The sequence below is a fragment of the Balaenoptera musculus genome, chromosome 13 (genome assembly GCF_009873245.2).
Source record: "Balaenoptera musculus isolate JJ_BM4_2016_0621 chromosome 13, mBalMus1.pri.v3, whole genome shotgun sequence".
Classification (NCBI taxonomy): Eukaryota; Metazoa; Chordata; class Mammalia; order Artiodactyla; family Balaenopteridae; genus Balaenoptera; species Balaenoptera musculus.
This window is the reverse complement of record NC_045797.1, coordinates 29,338,238-29,364,881: the sequence shown is the minus strand read 5'-3', so window position 1 is coordinate 29,364,881 and position 26,644 is coordinate 29,338,238. Positions and strand designations below refer to the sequence as shown.

Sequence of the window (26,644 nt, the reverse complement as noted above, 5' to 3'; positions counted from 1 at the left end):
TGTTAACATGCTTCTGAAAGTCAAAATTATATAGTAAGACATACTCCATGAAATATGGTTCCCATTTATTTCCTTTGAGTCCTGTTTTCTGTGTTATCCTACCTATATTTCTTTTTGTAACCATAAGCAGATGCATGTGTTTTCTCATTTCCATTTTTTATATAAAGTAACATTATATATGTTCTTTTGTACTTTGTAAAGACTTTAAGGCATTTGGCATTTTAAGGCATTTGGTCGGATAATTTTGGTGTGCTTAATTGAAGATTTTGGAAACCCATTTTAGGCAGATGGGAACATTTTCTGGCTCATGCACTTCATGAAAGAAGTGAACAACCAAATGGCAGGAAGGGTAGGGATGCAGTCTGACTTCAAGAACAATTGGAACTGGGTAGTGAATGTCTTCAGTACTATATTTACCTCTTGGTCCTGCTTACCTATTATACTGGCTTTCCTTTTTTCAGTATTCGTGCTTTCTCACTAAGGCAGTGAGTATGCTGTCAACAGCATTTTGACAACAGAATTTTATCAGTGTTCACCATTTTTCTCATTTCTAGTTTAAAAAAAAATCCCAGAAAAGATTTCTTTATTCCACGTTGGATCTAGTAGTTTTTCTTGGACTAATGTGTTGTATTTGTTGAGGGTAGCAAAGTAATAAGCAGGACCACCAATGAACATCTCAGGGGGGCATCATTTACTGTGGGAATACAGTGTTGTCTGTAGAGACCCATTTATGTATGCATTATACATATTCCTGAAAAAGAAAAAAGCATCTGATTATACTCACATACCCTGTTTATCAAAAAAGTTGTTTTCCTGGAAATAATAGCTTTTAAATCATTGCTGTATAAGGTTGTTAATGGTGATCTGTTCCTGGTATTGTGCATTATTAGCAAGTTGATCTTCCATTTTCTTTCAGATCTGAAATCATGATGGTTACCAATCCTTCCAGGTAGCAGTGAAGTTTGATGATGCCCTTCATGATAAAAACAATGTTTCTAGTTTTCTGCTTATTTTTTTCTTTCTGTTTCTTTGACAGTTTCATTGAGGTGTACCACGTTTTGGCATTTTTAACATCCAGCATGGTACTCGTGGCACCTTCAGAATTATGACTTGTGTACCTTTTGTGAGACATGAGAGGATAAAACTAAAGGTAGAAAAGAGTTGGCTGAGTGGATCTACCTATATACTAGAGGAGATTAGAAGATTGAGTACCAGTCAAACTGAGAAAAGCACGGAATGACGTGTACTCTTGTATTAACTGGCCAGTGTAATACTTGCATTCTTAGGTGTGAAAGTAGATATTATATATTTTGAAACAAACATTTGCTCTAACACAGGGTATCAAATGAAGTATGTGGGTATATACCTAGAAAATAATGTTAACTGTAGTTTTCCCTTCGTGGTAAGATTATAGAAAACTTTTAATTCTTTTCTGCTTGTCAAGAGGATGATTTTTCTTTCTTTTGGGGGAGGGTGTTAATGAACATGTATTGCCTTTTTTAATAATTAGAAAAAACAAAGCTACAAAATTTAAATTTTATATATCTAGAATACAGCATGGGAAGAACACCAAGAGGAGTCACAGTTTCTATTTGTGACCTTGCCACTTAGTTCTAAGGCTTTACTTAACCTGTGAACTTGGATTCACTTGCTTACTGGGTTGTTGCAAGGCTCAGATGAGATAACGGATATCAAATTGCTTTTTAAACCGTGAAGTGCTATAAAGTTCAAGTATGGGGTTTGATAAGTCTTTTCATTATGAATCTAATGGAGCCATTATGATCTGGCTGACTAATTTTTGATGATGCTTTTATATTTTTAGATTTCAGATTTCTTTATGAATATCTGTAAAGAAAATTAAGGATTCCCTTCCATCTGAAAGACTATCAAAATAGCAGGTAGTGGACATCTCAGAAATATCTCATGGGATATCATGGCGATTTTTAAAAAAATCTTTTAAGCCATTTCTTCATGTCTGCCTCAAGAACTCAGTTTCTACTAGATGCTTCTAAAAGAATTTTTATGGTTGACATTTTATTGAATATTTCATTTCTTTTCAGAGTGGCATATTTTCGTTCTTGATAGGACATAGAAGAGTTTTTAACTGCTACTTGTCAAAATAATAATCCTTCAGGAGTTCAGAATGTTTTGTGACCATTAAATATCCTGTTTTTGAAAACCATTAAATATAGGAAAATAAAATGTTGATTGAAAATAGCAAATAGCATAGTTCATACAATAAAGTTTGGTGTACCCTCTTCCCCTTCCCATCCATGTATGTATGCACATACACAAAACTAGAAGAAATTACATCAAAATATTAGTTCAGTGTTGGTAATGGTTTTACTGGTAAGCGTTTCATTTACTACTATTTATTGTTTTCTTTAACAAACATCTGTTATATCATCAGGAATAAAAATTTATTTTAAAGGGTAAGTGTTATTTAATTGCAGTTGTGTTCAGAGGAGTTAATAATTAAGAACTCAGATCCCAACTCAGATTTTTCCAAGTTAGTTTAATGATTTGATGTGTTGGCTCTCTGTAAATTCCATTAGGTGAATGAACCTCTTTATGGCCAGAACTCCCAGAGTTAAGTGAAGAAGGCTTTATAATTGTTGTCTTTATTTGTTCAGTTGTTTTCCAGGTGTTAATGCCAAATTTACCCTTGTCTTCCTGGTTCTTTTTTTTTTTTTTTTTTTGTTTTGTTTTTAAGAGGAAGCAAGTTTTTTGTTTTTTTTTAAATTTATTTATTTTTTATTTATTTTTATGGCTGTGTTGGGTCTTCATTTCTGTGTGAGGGCTTTCTCTAGTTGTGGCAAGCGGGGGCCACTCTTCATCGCGGTGCGCGGGCCTCTCACTATCGAGGCCTCTCTTGTTGCGGAGCACAGGCTCCAGACGCGCAGGCTCAGTAGTTGTGGCTCACGGGCCCAGTTGCTCCGCGGCATGTGGGATCCTCCCAGACCAGGGCTCGAACCCGTGTCCCCTGCATTGGCAGGCAGATTCTCAACCACTGCGCCACCAGGGAAGCCCTCTTGTTTCTTATCACATTGTTTTTAGGTTATATCAGTTTCATTCTCAAAAGACTGAGGGTTTATTTTCTTTGGTGTGGCATAACCTAATTCTTAATCAGCGGTTTCATATCAAGAGTCCTTTGCTTGTTTTGCTTAATTTTACTTTTTTCATCTCACAAATAGTTTAACTTTTTTCCACACAGAGAAAGAGTGAAATATGAAACTGTTTAATATCTAATAAGTCTGTTGAGTCAGGTGGGAAGGAATGATGTAGGGGAAAATGAACTAAAATGAGATTTTAGATTTAATCTGCGTGTTATTTATACATTGCCTGTTAATCATAGCAAATTAGCTGATTTTGGCTTTTGTTAGACTTTGGTGTGATAATATTAAATTAGATTGAGAAGTATGAAGTTACGTTGGTTTTATACTCTCCCACCCTCTTTTTTTGTTTTGTTAAAAATGTCGTACTTAATATTTAGCACTTTAATTTTTTATTTTGGTAATGTTCAAACACGTAAAAAAGTAGAGAGGAAAGGTGATAAATCCTTTTGGACCCGTCACTCAGCTTCCACAACAAATATTTTTGCCAGTTGTGCTTCATCTAACTTCTCACTCACCAAACCCCACCCCTCACTCCCGCCGACATGCACTCTTTGTTTTCTAGATTATTTTAATGAAAATCCCAAATTCATCATTTCACTTGCTAGATACTTGAGTCAACATTTGATTCTTTAAATGCTAGTGCATCAACGAATCTATGTGGATAACTGTAGATTTTCAGTTTATAACAGCCAAGGAAAAAGTGTTAACGTTAGACTGGAGCGTACTATTGTGTAGCTGGGAAGCTTGCCTTTTTCTGATCATTTTGCATTTTGAGTTTTTTTTTTTTTAAGATATTGACATTATCAGGAATTAATTGCTTCAAAACACTTTTATAAAGCACAGCTGGCTTTTTGGATTGCTTTTACTTTTGGGCTTCCAGAGCACCTATTGTGTTGTAGTTCTTCCAGGATAGGTTTTGTGTTCAAGAGATTTAACTCTATTTTTCTGAATCTGTTAAGATAGAAAGAGGTTGTATGTGAATAGAGATAGAAATTATTTTGATGATTTCTGCTTTTACTCATCTCTTACCCTTTTTGCCCCCCTAAATTTAGCTACCCTCTGCTTTGCAGAGGCAGAGATGAAAAGGTATTGATGCTTAGGAGTGAGATTTGTCTGCCTGAAAGACCCCTGCTCAGTGGAATGAGGGGAGGGAGAGTGAAACTGACATTTATTGGGCAGCTCCTTTGTTAGACACTGTACATGTTTGTATTTCATCTTAGTCCTTAACAGTAATCCATAGAGGAAGATACTTTCCTTTTTTACAGATGAGGAAACTGATGCTCTGGAGATTAAGTAGCTTGCCCAAAATCTTAATAGTAAATGGTGAATCTGGTAGAATTCAAACCCTTCTCATCTGACATATAGAGATAATTACTAGCTTAGAAATGAATTTGAACATTGCATGTATTACTGCATTTATTAGATTAATAGCTTAATGTGTGCCATAGGAGATGATCAAAGAGATTCTTGTGGGGTGGGACTTGGAAACAATCTTGAAGATTGAGTTTGATTCAGAGAGCTAGGAGTATTCTAGGTAGTGAGGTATGAATAAAGTATGGAACGTGTTGAAAGTGGTCAGGAGATTGCAAATAGACCAATTTGGCTGTAGTAAAAATTTTTCATTAAGTATTATTGGCTAGGAAAGTGTGAAAGGTAGATTGGGATTAGGTTATATACTAAATGCCAGGTTGACAAGTTTGGACACTATCTTATGAGAAGCAGTAAAGTGGTGAAGATTTTTATGTAGAGGGGTGATAATAAAAGAAGTGTTTCAGGGATATTAATCAGTAACGACAGAATGAATTGAGATGGAGGCCAGCTGTGGTATAGAGTGATGAGAGCTTGCAGTAGGGTGGTGGTGGTGGTGAAAGGAGAAAGGAAAGTATAAGAGACATCGACAGGAATACGTAGAATTTTATGATTAGTTAGAAATGGAGAATAAAATGTTTTTGAGCCTCATTGACTAAAGGAATTGGTGTAGAGAACAGAGGGTTGAAAATGGATAGTTTTGGGAGAAAGTTCCAAAGTCAGTAAAAACAGTAGCTAAAAGTTGGCATAAAGGAGAGAGGTTCTTGGCAATTTTTTTTTTTTTTTGTCTTCATAGATAATTTTATTAAATAGTCCTGGGGTTAATGAAGAATCACATATATTAACTGAAACTATATTTTGTCTTGGTCCAGAATTTTATAGCTTTGTCAGAAACATGCAGTTAATAAGTTTAATTAGTTTTAAAATTTTAAATCATCCTAGCAAGCTGTTTCATCTTATTACAGTGTTTTATTCAGAAGCCCTAACCTAGGCTATTCTACATTTTAAAAAATTTGATAAACACATGTTTAGTAAGACCTTGTTATCTGAACTCTCTCTTACCCCAGTTCCCTCAAAACTCTAGAAGATACTCATCCTATAAAACTCAACTCAAACACTCATGACCTTTTACAGAAATAAATCCTTTTATGATGCTTTTTAGCATTGTTGTAATAATGAAAAACTCTATTTTGTTTTTCTTGTTAGATTGCTTGCACTTTGGCAGGAATCATGTTTTATTTGGCTTGAAAACTCCATAGTGACTGTCATATTAGACAAAAAATGTTTAATAAATTGAATGATTCTGAATTCATTCCTTTCCACTAAAATCAAAAAGAAGGGGGAAAAAGATCTATGATGATAAAGAAACAACTTCTGAGAACTTACCACAGCAACTGAATGTATATTCTCACCCCATCCCCCAGTGGCATGCAGGATTTGGACACTTCTAAGAAGTTTTAAAAGGAGTTGTAATTACTGCTCAGCACCTAGGACAGCACCCAGTGCAACGCAGTGTACATGAACTCTGGCTTGAGGTTTGGGGTTTGTGTTCTGGATTCGGGAAAGAAAAGAAGAGAAGGTTTTGGGGAAAATTTAAAATCCTCGTAAACACTCTAAAAGTGTATGAAATGCAGAATGGTTTCATGGCTTTGTTTCAAAATGTTTTACACTGGCTGTAGAACCCACTTCATGAAGTAGTTTGAGTTAAAATGATCTAATATTTGTGTTTTAACTTTCAGCTTTGTGTTATTCTTGGAAAATTTGGCACCACTTGTGAATTCCTTGAACCTGGGCATTGCAAACCCACTTCTGTTGGGCCCATCTCCTTTGCACTTTGCTCAGATTAAGACTCAGTTGGCGCTTCAGCAGCTGAATGCCGTTGCCTCACATAGTTCAACACCACCTTATACTTTATTAAATCAGGCTTTCTTGAAAATAGCCATGTCGAGACCCAGGTTTAATCCTCGAGGAAACTTTCCACTTCAGAGGCCACGAGCACCTAACCCTTCTGGGATGAGGCCTCCAGGACCATTTATGAGGCCTGGATCAATGGGTCTTCCAAGATTTTACCCAGCAGGGAGAGCCCGTGGGATACCACACAGATTTGCTGGCCATGAATCTTATCAGAACATGGGACCACAGAGAATGAATGTTCAGGTAACTCAACACCGAACTGATCCAAGATTGACCAAAGAAAAATTGGATTTTCATGAAGCACAACAAAAGAAGGCGAAGCCTCATGGTAGCCGGTGGGATGATGAGCCTCATATGTCTGCATCAGTGGGAGTGAAACAGAGTTCTGTAACGCAGGTTACAGAGCAGAGTCCTAAAGTACAGAGCCGCTATACAAAAGAGAGTGCCTCAAGTATTTTAGCAAGTTTTGGATTATCTAATGAAGATTTAGAAGAACTCAGTCGCTATCCTGATGAACAACTAACTCCTGAAAATATGCCATTAATTTTGAGGGATATAAGAATGCGAAAAGTGGGGCGCCGATTACCTAATTTACCTTCTCAGAGCAGAAATAAAGAAACACTTGGTAGTGAGGCAGTTTCGAGTAATGTGATTGATTATGGGCATGCAAGCAAGTATGGCTACACAGAAGATCCACTTGAAGTACGTATTTACGATCCTGAAATTCCAACTGATGAGGTCAAGAATGAATTTCGGTCACAGCCGAGCATTTCTGCATCTGTTGCTGCTCCAAATGTGATATGTAATTCTATGTTTCCTGTTGAAGATGTGTTTCGACAGATGGACTTCCCCAGTGAGTCCTCCAATAATCAGTCCTTTTTCCCAGTTGAGAGTGGAAGCAAGATGTCAGGCTTACACATTTCAGGAGGACAGTCAGTCCTTGAACCTGTAAAATCTGTCAGCCAATCCATTAGCCAGCCAGTTAACCAGACAATGAGTCAGTCTCTGATTCCTCCTCCTATGAACCAGCAACCGTTTTCATCGGAATTAATTTCAGCTGTAAGCCAGCAAGATCGGATCCCACGTGAACCTGTCATTAATTCATCTAATGTACATGGATCGGGAGGAAGTAAAAAGAATTACCAGTCAGAGGCTGACATCCCCATTCAGTCTCCCTTTGGGATTGTGAAAGCATCATGGCTACCAAAGTTTTCACATGCTGATGCCCAGAAGATGAAGAGACTTCCAACTCCTTCTATGATGAATGATTATTATGCAGCGTCTCCAAGAATATTTCCACATTTGTGTTCTCTGTGTAACGTAGAATGTAGTCATTTGAAGGTGAGTGTTTTTAAAGATCACTGTATCATGATACTCAGCGCCCAAGTTTCCTCTAAATTCTCATGTATGCTGGTGTTAACTAGTCATTAAGGAAAAGGCAGAAATTTTGATTGCAACATCAACACTTAGTTGTAATCTTAAGTAGCCTGGCCTAAGTACTGAATTGGGTGTTAGGCTTTCTGTATTCCTGTGACTGGGCACACCACATGGGTCTGTCCATTTATTTTGAACTTCTGAGAAGTTATCCCAGAAAATGCAACATAAAATTGATATGACATAAACTGTACTTATAAGACAATGTCACATGAGTTACCTTTATCTAAATAAGAGAATCTGTTAGTATAAAAATAAAAACTTGGAATAAAACATTTGTACTGCACACTTTTAAGAGACAGTCTGTTGTAGCCTTGCATGTATCTATCGGTCTTGGGCTAAAGAGAGTTAATGTTGATTTAAATATCTTCTGATTCTGTCTGAATTAGGATTTTTAGCGTTTCATGAGGAGGAGCTTCCTCAAATAACCTAATCCATAGCAAAGTTGAGTCAAGATGAATTATTCGGACCAGCTGTGGGCTCAGAGCATAGAGTGTAGAATGATAGAACTTTAGAGAGAAGAGTCTTTAAAAAACAAAGAAGCCTTAGGTGTCTTCATGGTTAGTATAGTTAGAATGAAGTGTTTTACAGAGGTGCTGAAGAGTAATGTAGACTATACTGTTTGATAGTAATCATTGGTGGATTTGAGTAGAAATTTCCAAGTATGTTTTATTTACTTACATATGTTTGGAAACCACTGTTTCTTCTATTTACTAATGTGATTTGAAGATGTATATTATTCAATACAAGTGGTCAGGAAGGAATGTACTTCCCATGGGAAAAAGCTTTGATTCAAGGCCATAGCATTGGTTGTATACTTTGAATAGGCTTAAAAGTCTTCAGTGTTAATTCTCTTGTTTTTTCTCCTTCCAGTGCTGCCCTTTTATTGTCTTTCTATTTCCCACTCACCAGGTTTCAGCCAACAAGAATCTGATACCTAAAACTGATGCTTTTGTCATAAAGGTTAACGCCAGCAAAGGAAATCAGCATTCTATCTCATTTTAGCCATATTTGCTGAGTTCTAATAAAATAATAATTGCCTTGCCTTATCACAGGGGATAGCAAAGTCTTGAAAAATCTCAGAATAATTTATAGCACTTAGTTAAAATCTGTAAGTAGCCCTGGCCTAAGTACTGAATTGAGTGTTAGGCCCCCTGTATTCCATTTATTTTGAATTTCCAGTTAGTCATGATAAATCCAAGAAAAATATCTTAAATGTTTTAATTTTTAATCTGGTGAATAGAAAAGATATACATTTATTCAGTAACTATTTACTGATTACTAGTTTTGTACATGACTATATTAGGTGCTGGGATGGAAATAAAGAACTATATAAAGTTTACATGTTGTTCTTAAGCAGTTTTTACAGTCTCACTGAGGAGAAAAATTATACACCTAAAGAATTTTTTAAAAATTGGAGGGTAACAAATGGTTCATAATTGTTTGGTTATGCTGTTGGGGGAGAGATATTTAATATTTCTGTTTGATTGCAGACATATCAGTTCAGGCTAGCATTATCAATTTACTGACACTTATTGTATATTTAGCAGTATGTAATTAGAAAGTATAATATACTTTCTGACATCAGAAGACTTCCGTACTCCAGTTAAATAAGACTGATTGAGGACTACTGCACTAAGTCTGTCTGGATTAGAGTGGTCTGGGAGGGAAGACTTCATGGAGTAGGTCGAAGATGGGTCTTGAATGATGAGTAGGCTTAGATATACCCAGGGGAGGAGGGATGACATTTCAGATAGGAGCAACAACAGTAAGTTTGAGGGGCCTTGAAAAGCTAGCCTAAGGACTTTAGACTTGAGGTGAGAGGCATTAGGAAGCTAATTAAGGTTCTTGACATGCGAAGTGACACATTAAAAATGTCTTTCAGGGAGATAAATCTGACTGACGTGTACAAGATGAATAGAAATGAGAAGAGAGAGGGTAGGGCACCTAATTCGAGACTTCCCTAGTTATTCAAGTATAAGTTGGTGAAAGTATGAATTACTATGATAAAAGTAAAAATTAGGAAAAGAAATCATTTAACGATTATTAGAATTCACAGAGATTGATTGCCATTTTAAATGAACAGATACCTTTTAATAGAACAACACAATGGACCTAACTAATGAATTCTTCACTACTGGATGACAAATGATAGGGATTTGTGAACATGGACTTAGTACAAACTACCTCTCTTGTTTCTGTGATATATCTTGCTGCCTTGTAAGTGTGCATGTATTTGACATTATAAATATGTAACCAATAAATATAAATTACCAACTGCAAATTTTTTCTTGCTAAGTAATATCTGACAATATGTTCCCCATCTCTGAGTCTTTAAAACTATAGCCTGAAAAAGACAACAAGAAAATGTGAAATTATTTTTTTTCTAAACTGGGTTTCAGACAGAGGAGGAGCCGACCTTAGTTTAGAAGTTATGTCTTTTTGACTGTCACAGTTGGTTTAGAAGCCATGTCTTTTTGACTGAAATAATTCAGTTTGAGAAAATACTGACAAAAGATTTTTGAAATAGTTGGTGGACAGAGAGTGAGCTCTGATATGGGTAGGTATTTTCACAGTTTGATTCTGGGCCCACTCAAGTCTACAGTCCTTGCAGCATCTCCTGCTTAGTAGATAATTATCACTTTTTCTCTGGAGAGGAGTACTGCTCTTGGACCCTTGTCTTACTGGAGAGTCTAGAAATTGGGGTGGTGTACATCTATTTACTGAGCTTAAAAGCGAGTAATGTCAGTGAGTAAAGCGGACCTATTAAAAGGGGGTGTGTGTGTGTGTGTGTGTGTGTGTGTGTGTGTAGAACTGGAGAGAGTATGCCCTAAGTAAGTTAGCTGTCAGCATCACCTGTTGGTTGCTATATCAAATATATGTCTAGTATTAATTACATCTTCATATTTTTTCAAGAAAAGCTGGAAATCTCTGGATTTTTAAATATCGGCAATTTATTCAAATAAAACACTTTATGGTCCAAATAAATCATGCCCAACTTGATACCTGCCAGTGTGTCTGATGTAAGCAATATCCAGTTAATGTCAAAGACATGGGTTTAACAGTACTAAAGACTCTTAACTGCCAGTCTCTTCTAGCTTTCTAAATATTTGTATCACTGAGCAGGATATGCAGACATTTCTTTTTTGCAATCCACAATGAGTTACATGGCTTAATGAAATAATTTAGGGTTTGTCATAACCTGCTGCTGAGCATTGCAAATAGCATGCACTTATTTTCAGATAGTTCTCAACAAGGCAGATTCCAAAATTAGTGTCAACTGTTGTTTTTAACTCTGGATATTTCTAGTTCGTCTTTGGCAATGACAAACTAAAATGTTTTTGAAATGGAAGTGAATAACATTTTCCTCAAGGAAAGCGTTAAAATATGGAACTGTTCAGTAAGTTTTCTGCCTTTCCAAATGTTGGAGAAACAATAAAACATTGAGTAATATACACATTGCTTTTAACTAACTGTTTCGTTTGGGGGACTGTATCTTTGAAAACTGTATTGCCTTTAAAAAAAAAATCAGATGTATCTTCCAGGAGCTTTTTATGGATACAGAATGTAATTTTAGGGCAGCTTTGTGACACATGAAGTTATGTATAAGAAAGCATTTTGTTCATTGTAAAGCTCTATATGTAAGGGATATTATGTCTTTGAAATGATATTACTTTTCATTATATCCTGAAAATAAATTAGATTTGATCAGCAGCATTTTTTCATATTTTTACTAATCTTATCCTTTGCCAGTACATAGTGAGTACCTTGCTTGGAATAGTATTGGCCTAAGAGGTAGGATTTTTTGTTGTTAATGTTGTTAGCTTGAATTTTAGAGTTGTAAGGCATTGAGACTATATTTTAGAGACTATATTTTAGACTATATTTTATAGAACGATACCATTCTATTTATAGAGTTTTTTGGTGTTCTCTGTAGTAGTGTTTTATATTTGAGATGAGTTATTTCTGATCCATGCTTTTATTTTCTCCAAGTTTACGTGTATATTTGACTTCAAAACGAGTATCCATGGGTATGATTTTAAAAATGTTTTCTATACTAAAATGTTTTAAAATGGCATCAATGAGTTGGTATTAAGTGCTTTTGTTTGGAGGCCTTTTATTTTTGTTTGTGAAAATTTTTATTGTAGCCAAATGGTATTTATAACTAGAATTGGTTAATTTTTGATAAAACAAAGTATACTGTGTCATGTTAAAAAGCCTAATTTCATTAGTCAAATAAGGAATGTTCTAATTTGTGCACTCTTCTCCTTTTACAATAGGATTGGATTCAGCATCAAAATACATCTACTCATATTGAGAGCTGCCGACAGTTACGTCAACAGTAAGAACAATTTTTTCCTTTTTTATAAGTAGCAAGTTTACAAAATAAATAATGTTTCAGGTATGACTGCTTAATACCTTTAGTGTGGTACGTTGGAGAAAAATATTTTTTTAGAAAGCTATTGTGTATTTGAAATATTAATATACAAATATATTTAATCTTTTCCCCAAAGGAGAGCATTAAATATGGTCCTTTCTTCTGACTCCTTCCTAATTTAATCCCAGTAGGTAACTTTAGTATCATTGGTTCATTCCTGCTGGCTTGCCTTCCCTTGGGATGGTTTATCTTTTTCAGAGCACATAGTCTACCCTTCTCCTACACTTCTTCCCCCTCATCCCCACCCCTTTCCCAAAGGATAAAAAACTAAAAACCACCCAAACCAAACACTAGTCTTTAATTTCAGGTCTAAACCTCTCCTGGTTTAGAACCTATATTCAGAAAAAACCTTAAGTAGGAGATGAACAAGCTAGATGTGGTGCTTCCTCAACATTGGTTCTTCAATTCTTTGACCTTTTCCTTCTTTAAGACAGGGCACCTATGAAGGTGAAAAGTGTGATATTAACAGTATTCTCTAATATCACCTGGAGTTACATAAAATTAAATTGTGCTCCTTTTAACATCATTAAATATACTGATATAGTTGTGTGTCAAATTCCTGGTCACTATACTGATGATAATAACATGTTCTTGAGCAAATGGATTTGTGGCAGCTGTTTTGGTTTTTTGTTGTTGTTCTTTATGAAATATCAACAAAATTTTTTGAGATTATTCAGGACTCTTCTAGTCATATGTGATAAACCTAACTCAGACTAGTTTTTTAAAGTAAGGAAATTTATTAGCTTATTTAACTGGGAAGCTTAAGGAGTGTTTCTAGTTTCAGGAACAGCTGAATAAGATGCTCAAACAAAAATCAGAGTGTCAGAAATATTTTCGTTTCTTGGCTGTTCTCTTCTGCTTTAGCCTCATGAGAAAGGCACACTTTTCTCCACAAAGCAAAGTGACCCCCTTAGTTCCAGACTTAAGTGATCTGTATAGCTAGCAATTCCAGGAGTTAAAAAATAAATAAAAACACTTCTTTCCTCATAAATTCTGCGGAAGTCCTTGGTTTGACTCTTTTGGTTCACTGTGGGTTAGTTGTCCATCTCTAAACCAGTTATAATGGTTGCAGGAATAGGGTACTGAACCTCGGTTGGTGTCAAGTGTTGAGTGTGATATAAGCCCTACCTTAATTGTATAGACTAATAATAGAGTTGCTTACCTGTATAGATGTGTGCACACAAACATTGGTTATCATGCGGAGATAATTTGTTACTTAAATTGGATAGGCCTTACTGCCACTGTAAGTGGAAAATCTCTCCTAAGCCACAGATTTTCCCACAGATACCCAATGGGATGTCTCATTTTTATGAAGGTAAGGGATTTAGGTGGGAGTTAGTTAGTTGCTGTAGGTAGGCATTAATGCTAGTAAGAGGATTCTAGCTACATGCACTGTCATTAATTTACTACATCAAATGGCATTTATGCCTATTTAAAGACTTTTGTGTAGATAAGCCTTTTTTTTTTTTAATGCACACAGGACCCTGATTTTTTTTTTTATATTTATTTTTATTTTTTATTTTTGGCTGTGTTGGGTCTTTGTTGCGTGTGGGCTTTCTCTAGTTGTGGCGAGTGGGGCTGCTCTTCGTGGAGGTGCGTGGGCTTCTCATTGTGCTGGCTTCTTTTGCTGCGGAGCATGGGCTCTACGCATGTGTGCTTCAGTAGTTGTGACACGAGGGCTCAGTAATTGTGGCTCATGGGCTCTAGAGCGCAGGCTCAGTAGTTGTGGCCCATGGGCTCTAGAGCACAGGCTCAGTAGTTGTGGCACACGGGCTTAGTTGCTCCGCAGCATGTGGAATCTTCCCGGACCATGACTCGAACCCCTGTCTCCTGCATTAGCAGGCGGATTCTTAACCACTCTGCCACCAGGGAAGTCTCCAGGACGCTGATTTTAAAGCATGTGCTTTCCATGCCTGCTACTTCATTGCTTGTTTTACATTTTTATGTTTTTCAGGTTATGTGCTCTTGAATAGTTTCTTTATGGCTTTCTAGTGCAAAAAAAATTTAACAAATATGTTAGATTTGATTAGGTGCTTTGGATTTTTCCATGGCACAATATATGCTACTTCATTCTTTTTTTTTTTTTAAGCTGCGTTGTGTTTCTAAACCTTAATCTGTTTAGTCATTCCTCTGCTGATGTATATTTAGGTTCTTATTCCTTTTCTTAAGGCTGATTATCTCTTCTCTCTCGTTGTCTTGGATCTTTCTGGATTATGACATAAGAGTAGTTGGTTAACTTGAGAAAAGATAATAGTGCATTAAAGTTTTAGTATTAAAAATAAATAATAAGAGCTGTATGCTTATTGTGTGCTGGGCGTTCTTCTAAGTGCTTTACACAGTGTCTTTAATCTTCAAAGCAACCCTATGAGATATATGTATAATGATTATTTGTGATTTTTACCAGTGGGGAAACTGAGAGGCAACTTCCCTACTACAATACAGCAAATAATTGGCACAACTAATCTGTCTAACTCATGGATCTTTGCTCCTTTTTTTCCTCTCAACATTTTATTTTGAAAAGTTTCTAAGCCACAAAAAAGTTGAAGGGATAATAAACATTCATATAGTCTTTGTCTTTATTAACCAATTATTAACACTTGACATATCTATTATATCTTTATATGTACATTTTTAATATTATAGTTTTTGAAAACTACTTGAAAATAAATTACAGACATTATGACACTTTACTCCTTAATTCAACATCTGTCTCTTAAGAATAAGGAAATTTTTCTACAATGGTTATGTGTTATAACCACAATATAACACAGTGATTAACAAGGATTTCATAATGCCTTCCAGTACATAGGCCAAGTTCAAATTTTGCCATTTGTTTCCAAAATGCCTTTATAACTATCTTTGCCTACCCCACCCCTACACTTTTTTTTTAGCATTAAATTTTTTTTATTGGAGTGTAGTTGCTTTACAATATTGTGTTAGTTTCTACTGTACAGCAAAGTAAATCAGCTGTATATATACACATATCCCCTCTTTTTTGGATTTCCTTCTCATTTAGGTCACCACAGAGCGTTGAGTAGAGTTCCCTGTGCTATACAGTAGGTTCTCACTAGTTATCTATTCTATACATGGTATCAATAGTGTATGTATGTCAATCCCAATATCCTTTTGAGGAGGATTTTTCACAATGGTTGACTTCTGAAATGTCCACAAAAGTTGTCTTGTAGAATATTCCACATTCTGCACCTTTTTGGTTTTTTTTCCTCTTCATTAAATTCAGGTTGAACAGTTTTGGCACAAAAACTTTATAGGTGATGTGTATACTTACTGCATCACATTGGGATACAGATAATGTCGTTTACTTAGGTTCTTGTTCTTAGCCATTATGTTTATATTGCTTATGTATCATGCTTCTGAAACACATTTTAAAAACCTAGTTAGTACCAAATGTAAAATAGATAGCTAGTGGGAAGCAGCCTCATAGCACAGGGAGATCAGCTCGGTGCTTTGTGACCACCTAGAGGGGTGGGATAGTAGGAGGGAGGGAGACGCAAGAGGGAAGAGATATGAGGATATATGTATATGTATAACTGATGCACTTAGTTATAAAGCAGAAACTAACACACCGTTGTAAAGCAATTACACTCCAATAAAGATGTTAAAAAAAAAAAAAAACTAGTTAGGCAATATACAGGCAGTCCAAACTCTATTTGCAGAATAGTATGTATGCTTTATCTTTCTGCTCTGGGCAGCAGAGACAAGAATATGTATTCTAGCAGTTAACCTAGTTCTGAAACATCATTTCACATCTGAAACATTGTTACCCACTCTTGAACTGGAAAGCTCTGGAAATTTAATAACTTCTGTGTGTCCACAACCAGCTATATTTCCAGCATTGTACATAAGAGAAAGCTAAGGCTTACTCATAGTAAGTAACTGGCTTTCAGATACATGGCCATTAAGTGGCAGTACCTACACTTACACCCAGCTGTGTTTGATTCCAAAGGTCTTGCTTTAGTTTTTTTTTTTTTCTTTTGGTCGCACCACATGGCTTGTGGGATCTCATTTCCCCAACCAGGGATTGAACCCAGGCCCCAACAGTGAAAGTGCCAAATCTTAACCAGGAGACCACCAGGGAACTCCCAAAGGTCTTGCTTTTAAACACAGTAACATGAGACCGGAAATGTATCTTCGTATCTTCTTAGATGGTACAGAGTAACAAAAGTTTTTAAAAATGTAGTAGTAGATGAAACAAAATTGTTCATGTTTTAACAATTGTTGATGCTGGGTGATAGATACATTGGATTGAAGTTAAGTTTTTTTGCCTTCATAGTTTGCCACATTATAGTTAGAAGATGCATCATGTCTGCTCTTAAAGCAGGAAGAAGTGGGCAGAAGCTTTCTCAGAAGTCTGCCAGTGGTTTTGCACCTATGGCTGTCTCATTGGTTTGTACCTATCACTGGCTATCTTCTAAGGAGGCTGGGAAAGCAAATATTTAGCTTTTTTAGCCTTTGTTGTGGAGGCAGGCATGGGAAAAGAGAGTTCAGAATTGCTTTTGAGTTAACCTGCTAACAATGTCTGAGACAAATATCAACAAATAAAAACCACTTTACCTTTAGTAAGGTTTTGACCTCACTTGATTTTCCTGCCAGGTGACTTGTTGAGTCTGCTGCCTTCATTTCCTTACCTGGCTCTCCACTTGGTTACTGAAATTGTATTTTTGAACATCAGTGATTCAGTGATTTAATTTAATCACCATTTCCAGTTAACTTTTAAGAGTCCAGAGCATCTAGAAAAGATGAGGATAAAGATGTCTTTTTTTTAGGCTTCCATGATGTTGCTGTTCCTCCTACTTTTTCTTTCTGTAATTAACCCTTAATCTCTTTCATTGGTGTATCTTTGTCTGCTTTACTCTTAAGTGTTAGTGTGCATAAGATTCTGTCCTCAGCCCTCTTTTTTCCCCGCAAACTATTCTCTGTTTATCTCACTCATTCTTAGTAGTATAGCTGATGCCTGATATTTAATATCCCAGCCCTCATCTTTTTCTGTAATCCAGATATTTCCAGTTGTTCTGAAAACATTCCTATGTTCCCTTCACTTCAGAAATGTTTATTGTTCCCTGTTGCCTTTTACTTATGTGCAGCCTCCTTAACCTGATTTCAAGGACGTTCATAGTTTGTCTCTGAGCTGCCTTTCCAGGTTTTCCCCCTCATAATTGCTTTTCGTCACTTACATGCTGCAGCCATACAGGTTCCTGGAATAGAACACATGTTTTGCCTCCAGTGCTTCTTTTATGTATCACCACTGTATGAAACCTAACCTGATCCATGCCTATTAACAAGACCTTTCGCCACATGGCTTGTGGGGTCTTAGTTCCCCTGAAAAGCAACCTTTTTCTTTGAATTCTCCCCTGAATCCTCCCACTAGATCCTCTCTTGAGGAGCAATTGGTACAGTGTAAGGGGCACTATTTATGTCTTATTCTGTAGAGTGGTGTCCCCTGGGGTTCTGCAAAGTGGGTGAACTGTCTTTAACCCCTACCTAAGCTTGTGTTTTATACCTCTTCTATACCTCTCAACACTTTTATGTGTACTGCTTGTTTTACCTAAATAAACATCGAGGCCTTTGAAGTATAGGGAATGTGTTTCTTTTCCCTGAATTGCCTAATAAATCACTGTGTTAACTTTGGTTTTTTATCTTTTTTTAATCTTTTTAAAAATATTTTTTAAATTTTTAAAAATTAAAAAAAAAATTTTTGTTTTTAAAAATTTTTTAATTTTTATTTATTTATTTATTTATTTGCTGCGCCACATGGCTTGTGGGATCTTAGTTCCCCAGCAAGGGACTGAACCCGTGCCCTTAGCAGTGAAGCACGGAGTCCTAACCACTGGTCCGCCAGGGAATTCCCTTAACTTTGGTTTTGAACAGTCCTCTTGATACATTGCAGGGAAAGATTGAGCCTTATAATCTTATTTTAACTGTTCATTAATATTGTTTATTCTCAAAATAGGTATCCCGATTGGAATCCTGAGATCCTCCCATCAAGAAGGTAGTTATTTTTTTTAATAGTGGTATTATTGAAATTTGATCTTCTTTTAAAAGTAAACAAGTACTTTTTTTTTTTTTAAAGGTACTGTTTTGAATAGAGTCCTGTTTTGACCATTTTTACTTTTAAACAATAGGCAAATGCAACCATCTCAATGAATCTTTCTTTAATTACCCCAGTTTAAGTGTGATAGCTCCCATCTGTGAACTTCTTTTTTTTTTTTTTTAAGTCTGTTCTGAAAATACTTTATACTTTAATACTTTTTATTATTATTTTATGTTTGTGGGATCTTAGATTTGAAGGCTGGGAATGGGGTTCCCGGTTCAATGTGTAGGTATACAAGTACAACAGTCAAAGAAATATTTGTGGATGGCATAATGTTTCAGGAAAAATTGTTGAAAAACATTTATTTATGTAAGTCATTTCCTAAATTCTTCATGTAATATAATACTTTCAAAACATAATTGGATATAATAGTGGTATAGGAAAAATGCAAGAAATTGATGATAATATTCTTTTGTAAATTAACAAAACAGAGGAATCTAAGCAATGAGAGAGGTGATCATCTGCTCTGATTGTTTCTTACTCATCTACAAGGCTGAATTGCATCATGTCAAACAGGTTTTTGCTTTACGTAAATACATGGTATCAGAATTTGGCGTTGTTAATAGTCTGTTTTTAAGAAGATAAATCTGTCATTTAATATAGATTTAAATTTATGTTAAATTGATGAATCTTGTGGGTTTTTTCCTACACTTTGTAGAAATGAAGGCAATAGAAAAGAAAACGAAACTCCAAGAAGACGATCTCATTCTCCCAGTCCTAGACGTTCTAGGAGATCAAGCTCAAGTCACAGATTCCGTCGATCCCGAAGCCCAATACGTTATATGTACAGACCAAGAAGTCGAAGTCCAAGAATTTGCCACCGTTTCGTTCCTAGATACAGATCCAGATCCCGTTCACCGTATCGAATGAGAAATCCATTTAGAGCTAGTCCAAAATGCTATCGATCAGTTAGCCCCGAAAGGACATCAAGGAGATCAGTGAGATCATCAGGTACACTTATGGTTGTGAATAATAAGTACTTATTTTGACTAAATTTTTTTAGTTTTTTTGTTTGTTTGAATTTTTTATTTCTATTAAGCTTGAAATGGTGACTTATATACTACTGTGAAGTTTTTTTAAATGTTGACATTTTGAGGTATTTGGCTCAGCTCTTTTTAAAACTTTCAAGGTTTTTAAGAGATGGAATGTTCTACTTCATTGAATTTTAGAATTTCTATATGAAATCCAACCCACATCCCAACCTATTTCATTCTTCTTCCCTTTATTATGTATCAGAAGAAGTGTGGGAGACTGTATCTATCCACCCAACATCAAACTTAAAAACCAAGGATATACAAACATCTTAGTTTGCTTTAGTAATTGATTATAGACTTGTCTTCGGTGAATTAATTTGAAACATTTTAAAAATTATTCATATTTTCAACCTGTGTCTTTGTATTGGTTTAGTGACCTTTCTGGAAATAGCTCTTATATAATTTTTTTCTGAGATCTTTGCAAAGGTCTGTGAGGTCTTTCCTTTTCCAACTACATGTCTTTGTGAAGCTGGATTTTTCTTTTAGTATTTCAGCTGAAATAATGTATCCAGCAGATTGGATGCAGAAGCAGATACGAGAATTCAGACTTTTTTTAAGACCAATATTAAAGTATTTGGAAAATATACAGTGGTGCTACTCATCTAATTTTTGTTTTGAAATTAAAGTTTTTTATAAAAATATATTATTTATATTAACATAGGAGTTTATTATTATTAAATGAATTAATATTTTAAAAATTCTATTTTAGTTTCTTAAATGGTAAACATTGATAAATTGAACACAAACAAAAGCTCTTTGGAGTCCTCAGTTTTTAATAGTGTAAAGGGATACTGAAACCAAAAGTTTGAGTACCACTGGTATAAGAGAAGCTCACTGAATAAGGGATCTTCTTGTTTTTATATCTTCACTTTTGAGTGAAGAATTAAAGAAGAATAATTTTGTGTGTGTGTGTTTGCCACCTGTTTGGCCTAACAATAGCTCAATGTGATAAATATTTGGACAGTTGAGAGATGATTCTTTTTTTTTTAATAATGTGATGAGATGTTTCCTACCTTAAGTTCTTTTCAGTTGAAGTAGTATTTATGTCCTTTTTACCAGACAGAAAAAAAGCATTAGAAGATGTAGTACAACGGTCTGGGCATGGGTCAGAATTCAGTAAACAGAAACATCTTGAAGCAGTTGATAAAGGACACTCACCAGCACAAAAACTTAAAACTGTCAGTGGAGCAAAGCCATCAGTTAAATCTACGAGCTCTACAAAGAGTGATTCAAATATAGGACATTGTACTCGTTACAAATCAAAGAATCTTGAAGATGACACCTCACCAGAAAGTAAACAGGTGTCTGATAAAGCTGTTTCTCTACAACGTAAGGTCAGTAGTTCTTTGTTAGTGGAAGTGTGTGCATACATTTGTTAATATGACAAAGAGAAAACAAAGTTTTCAGAATTTTTAATTTTCATATTTCCAAAAGTTTGAAATCGTGACTTGTTATGTTGATATGGAATATTTATTGGTTTCTCTTCTGAATATAATAAAAGTCCAATAAAGTCCTGTAGATTACAAATCCTAGAGGTTTGGCATTTGATATATCAAAAGTGAAAACATTTTGACGGTTTGGTGTTTTTGGCTAACCACACAAACAGATCCTTGTGATAAGTTTTGCTCCCTGATTGGGGAAATGGATGTAATCAGCAGCATTAATGAGGTTTTATAATCTTTGTTAGTAAGTTATTAGTGAGTCTCTGCTGAGAATTGGTCATTTTTAATCTGTTTTATACTTTTTGCAGTACAGTTCATAAGTTAAATACTTCATTGTCCAGTGTAGAATACTAGTCTCTTTTCTGGGTACTAACTTATTGGTGTATTTTGATGGTATTGCTTTATTGTATATGTTAATGAAATTACTATTATAGCAGATAATATATAAAGCATCCTGAGACTATCAGAGTAACTCCTGATAGGCCAGATTTTCAAATGTTTATTATATTGTAATAGTAACAAGTCTTCAGGTATTTAGGTATACATTGCTCTTAACATTGTCTTAACTTTCAACAACTACAGTTCCCTGCCCCGGAGAGCTTATATTTAGAAGGATAAACTTAAAGTAATCAACCTGCAATTACAGGATTTTGAAGAGCATTAATTAGGAAGAAATGTTGAGTACAGGGCATTAATCTCGAAGAGGCTTAGTTATTCTGTAACGTCCTTTCATTTTGTTTCTAGACTTCTAGATGGTGGCGGTGGAACTTTTAAAAAGTTTTTTCTTTTTGAGTCAATTTTTAACATAGGTGGCAAATTTGATAAAGTATATTTAAATTGTATGTAGTATAAATCTTTAAAAATATTATGCCCATCTAGATAACATTTTTAATTATTAGAACACAGAGTAAGTAAAGCTATAATTTCAGCTTCACTAGTGATGTGCCATGCAGATTCATATAGAAAAATACTCTTTAATAGTTTTGGACCATTTCATTTCATAGGTCTTGTTTGTTACAAAATGCTTCTAAACAGAAAAGAGCATCTGTGATTGGTTACCCATAAACTCTGACCACTGTTGGGTTTGAGTGGTAAAATGTAAAACATATTTCTTACTACTTTTCTTTGGCCTTTAAAATTTTTTCAAATATGCTAAAATATGTTGAAAAGACTGCTTAAAGGACTAAGATTAATGGTAGAAGAAATTATAGTGGGAATTATTATAACTGTACTTTGTCACTTAATTTGGTTTAATTTTCTTTCATCCCAAAAAAAGCTTCGGAAAGATCAGTCTTCACAGTATGGTCCCGTTCTTCTTATATCTGATTTACCAGAGGATGGCTGTACTGAAGAAGATATTAGAAAAATATTTCAACCATTTGGAAAAGTTAATGATGTCCTGATTGTTCCATATAGAAAGGAAGTGAGTCATTTAGTCTGTTCTAAAATTCATACAAAGTCATTATTTTATAAAGACTGTTGTTGGATCTTATAGCTGCTTTTCCTGCATACACAATTGTTAATTGAGTTATGTAAATGTTTGGATTTGAATGAACAAGGTCCCTAAGTACTGCTTTATATCGTTTGAGACAGCACACTTTTTTTTTAGAAGAGCACACTTTTTCCGTGAAGGGCCAGATAATGTTTTAGGCGTTGCATGTTATAGGATTTCAACTATTCAACTCTGCTCTACAACTCTGTTGTTGTACAAACACAGTCATAGATAATATATAAATGAATGAGCATGGCTGCGTTCAAAAAAATTATTTACAAGAACAGGTGGCAGGCCATAGTTTGCCATTCATTGCTTTAGCACACCAGTAAGGTCATATTAAAAAAATGATTTTATCTGTACAGTATTTTTTTACATATGAGTTGTATTCCTATAACTCACATAATAGGGTTTACCAGAACTACAAACCCTAGGTTAAGCAGAACGTAAAAAATTGTGAGGTAAGACAACGGAACATAGTTGGTATTGTTTTCTTTGTTGCAAGAACCCTTAAAAAGGTCAGACTTAACAGCAGCTAGACCAGATCCTGCCTTCTCTTCGATTGTTCAGTGAGCCCTGCCTTCCCATTTCTTATTGTTCCATGATCCTGCCATGGACCCATGCTTCCTTCTTACCTTGGTAATGGTATAGAAATTCTATAAGGTTAAATGTCCATTTCATGTGTGAAAACATCCTAAACATCAAATTAAACTTTAGCAAAACAAAAAGAGGTGAAAGCAACCAGGACTTGAGGTAATTTCAGTTTTATATTCCACAAAGAAGTATTATATTAGGTCATACAGAGAAATTTAAGGTAGATTTTTGTGACTAAAAGTGGAATACATTTCATTTTAGGCTTACTTGGAAATGGAATTTAAAGAGGCAATTACTGCAGTCATGAAGTACATTGAAACAACACCACTTCTGATAAATGGGAAAAGTGTGAAAGTATGTGTTCCAGGAAAGAAAAAGTCACAGGTAAACTGAATTTAGTTCTTACGTGATTCATTGTTGATTAATTTTTTGTTTAAGTATGGCACATACTGAAAAAGGCATAAAACAAAAATGTTCACTCCACAGATTAGGTATAAATTCAAATACATTGAACTTAGCAACTTCTTTATACATACGTATATATATCACACTGTAAACAGTATTAAATGATAAGCAATAGACTAGGGGAAAATACTTAACAGAATTAGCAGAAGTCTGTGAAACCTCTACCTGAGTCACAAACTACAACACTGACAACGTCCTGGAAGCCCCTTGCATACTTCTTTTGAATACTTACTTCGGGGCAGAGGGGAGTGTGTAACCCCACCTTGGTTTCTAATACCGTACTTGAGTTTTGCCTGTTTTGAAGTTTCTATAAACAGAATCATAGTGTATATATTCTTCTGGGCCTTTTGCTTCCTTAGAAGTATCAACGTTTATGAGTTTAGTCTTGTAGATCGTTTTCTTTGCTTTAGTTTATATATCCATAGATAATGTCTATAGAAGTACTTAAAAATATCCAGTAAGTTTTGCTTTGTGTATATGTGTTCTTTTTGTTATTTTCTTTTTTTTTTTTTAGTTATTTCTGAGATATACATTTTAAAGTAATAACTAGGATTATGACTTATAACATTATACCAGAACATATAAGATTTTTAGAAATTTCATGTAATGTCTGAAACATTTATATTAACATATTTCCATACAAATAACCCAATGAAAGTTTAGTATTAGTTGTTTTTTGTTTGTTTGTTTGTTTTTTATACTGCAGGTTCTTATTAGGCATCAATTTTATACACATCAGTGTATACATGTCAATCCCAATCGCCCAATTCAGCACACCACCATCCCCCACCCCACCGCAGTTTTCCCCCCTTGGTGTCCATATGTCCGTTCTCTACGTCTGTGTCTCAACTTCTGCCCTGCAAACCGGCTCATCTGTACCATTTTTCTAGGTTCCACATACATGCATTAATATACGATATTTCTTTTTCTCTTTCTGACTTACTTCACTCTGTATGACAGTCTCTAGATCCATCCACGTCTCAACAAATGACTCAATTTCGTTCCTTTTTATGGCTGAGTAATATTCCATTGTATACATGTACCACAACTTCTTTATCCATTCGTCTGTTGATGGGCGTTTAGGTTGCTTCCATGACCTGGCTATTATAAGTAGTGCTGAAATGAACATTCGGGTGCATGTATCTTTTTGAATTACGGTTTTCTCTGGGTATATGCCCAGTAGTGGGATTGCTGGGTCATATGGTAATTCTATTTTTAGTTTTTTAAGGAACCTCCATATTGTTCTCCATAGTGGCTGTATCAATTTACATTCCCACCAACAGTGTAAGAGGGTTCCCTTTTCTCCACACCCTCTCCAGCATTTGTTGTTTGTAGATTTTCTGATGATGGCCATTCTGACTGGTGTGAGGTGATACCTCATTGTAGTTTTGACTTGCATTTCTCTAATAATTAGTGATGTTGAGCATCTCATGTGCTTCGTGGCCATCTGTATGTCTTCTTTGGAGAAATGTCTATTTAGGTCTTCTGCCCATTTTTGGATTGGGGTGTTTGTTTCTTTAATATTGAGCTGAATGAGCTGTTTATATATTTTGGAGATTAATCCTTTGTCCGTTTGCAAATATTTTCTCCCATTCTGAGGGTTGTCTTTTCGTCTTGTTTATGGTTTCCTTTGCTGTGCAAAAGCTTTTGAAGTTTCATTAGGTCCCATTTGTTTATTTTTGTTTTTATTTCCATTACTTTAGGAGGTGGATCAAAAAAGATCTTGCTGTGATTTATGTCAAAGAGTGTTCTTCCTATGTTTTCCTCTAAGAGTTTTATAGTGTCCAGTCTTACATTTAGGTCTCTAATCCATTTTGAGTTTATTTTTGTGTATGATGTTAGGGAGTATTCTAATTTCATTCTTTTACATGTAGCTGTCCAGTTTTCCCAGCACCACTTATTGAAGAGACTGTCTTTTCTCCGTTGTATATCTTTGCCTCCTTTGTCATAGATTAGTTGACCATAAGTGCGTGGGTTTATCTCTGGGCTTTCTATCTTGTTCCATTGATCTATGTTTCTGTTTTTGTGCCAGTACCATATTGTCTTGATTACTGTAGCTTTATAGTATAGTCTGAAGTCAGGGAGTCTGATTCCTCCAGCTCCGTTTTTTTTCCCTCAAGACTGCTTTGGCTATTCGGGGTCTTTTGTGTCTCCATACAAATTTTAAGATGATTTGTTCTAGCTCCGTAAAAAATGCCATTGGTAATTTGATAGGGATTGCATTGAATCTGTAGATTGCTTTGGGTACTAGAGTCATTTTCACAATGTTGAATCTTCCAATCCAAGAACATGGTATATCTCTCCATCTGTTGGTATCATCTTTAATTTCTTTCATCAGTGTCTTATAGTTTTCTGCATACAGGTCTTTTGTCTCCCTAGGTAGGTTTATTCCTAGGTATTTTATTCTTTTTGTTGCAGTGGTAAATGGGAGTGTTTCCTTAATTTCTTTCAGATTTTTCATCATTAGTGTATAGGAATGCAAGAGATTTCTGTGCATTAATTTTGTATCCTGCAACTTTACCATATTCATTAATTAGCTCTAGCAGTTTTCTGGTGGCAGTTTTAGGATTCTCTATGTATAGTATCATGTCATCCGCAAACAGTGACAGTTTTACTTCTTCTTTTCCAATTTGTATTCCTTTTATTTCTTTTTCTTCTCTGATTGCCATGGCTAGGATTTCCAGAACTATGTTAAATAATAGTGGTGAGAGTGGACATCCTTGTCTTGTTTCTGATCTTAGAGGAAATGCTTTCAGTTTTTCACCATTGAGAATGATGTTTGCTGTGGGTTTGTCATATATGGCCTTTATTATGTTGAGGTAGGTTCCTTCTATGCCCTCTTTCTGGAGAGTTTTTATCATAAATGTGCGTTGAATTTTGTCAAAAGCTTTTTCTGCATCTATTGAGATGATCATATGGTTTTTATTCTTCAATTTGTTAATATGGTGTATCACATTGATTGATTTGTGTATATTGAAGACTCCTTGCATCCCTGGCATAAATCCCACTTGATCGTGGTGTATGATCCTTTTAATGTGTTGTTGGATTCTGTTTGCTAGTATTTTGTTGAGGATTTTTGCATCTATATTCATCAGTGATATTGGTCTGTAATTTTCTTTTTTGGTAGTGTCTTTGTCTGGTTTTGGTATCAGGGTGATGGTGGCCTCATAGAATGAGTTTGGGAGTGTTCCTTCCTCTGCAATTTTTTGTAAGAGTTTGAGAAGGATAAGTGTTAGCTCTTCTCTAAATGTTTGATAGAATTCACCTGTGAAGCCATCTGTTCCTGGACTTTTGTTTG

At 35.2% G+C, this 26,644-nt stretch overlaps 1 protein-coding gene across 5 annotated transcripts in view; it reads left to right on the top strand.

Annotated features, from left to right (window-relative positions):
• ZNF638 (zinc finger protein 638) overlaps positions 1 to 26,644 on the top strand; it is a 97,096-nt gene that overhangs the window by 5,409 nt on the left and 65,043 nt on the right. For 4 of the 5 annotated variants that reach the window (XM_036872333.1, XM_036872337.1, XM_036872332.1 and 1 more), the window contains exons 2-8: positions 6,164 to 7,679; positions 12,053 to 12,114; positions 18,179 to 18,217; positions 18,978 to 19,270; positions 20,413 to 20,687; positions 22,072 to 22,218; positions 23,143 to 23,265. In XM_036872333.1, the coding sequence (XP_036728228.1) occupies positions 6,366 to 7,679; positions 12,053 to 12,114; positions 18,179 to 18,217; positions 18,978 to 19,270; positions 20,413 to 20,687; positions 22,072 to 22,218; positions 23,143 to 23,265 (2,253 nt within the window). In that variant the 5' untranslated portion in view covers positions 6,164 to 6,365. The remainder of the gene's footprint in view (positions 1 to 6,163; positions 7,680 to 12,052; positions 12,115 to 18,178; positions 18,218 to 18,977; positions 19,271 to 20,412; positions 20,688 to 22,071; positions 22,219 to 23,142; positions 23,266 to 26,644) is intronic. The other variant, XM_036872334.1, reaches the window with a different exon arrangement.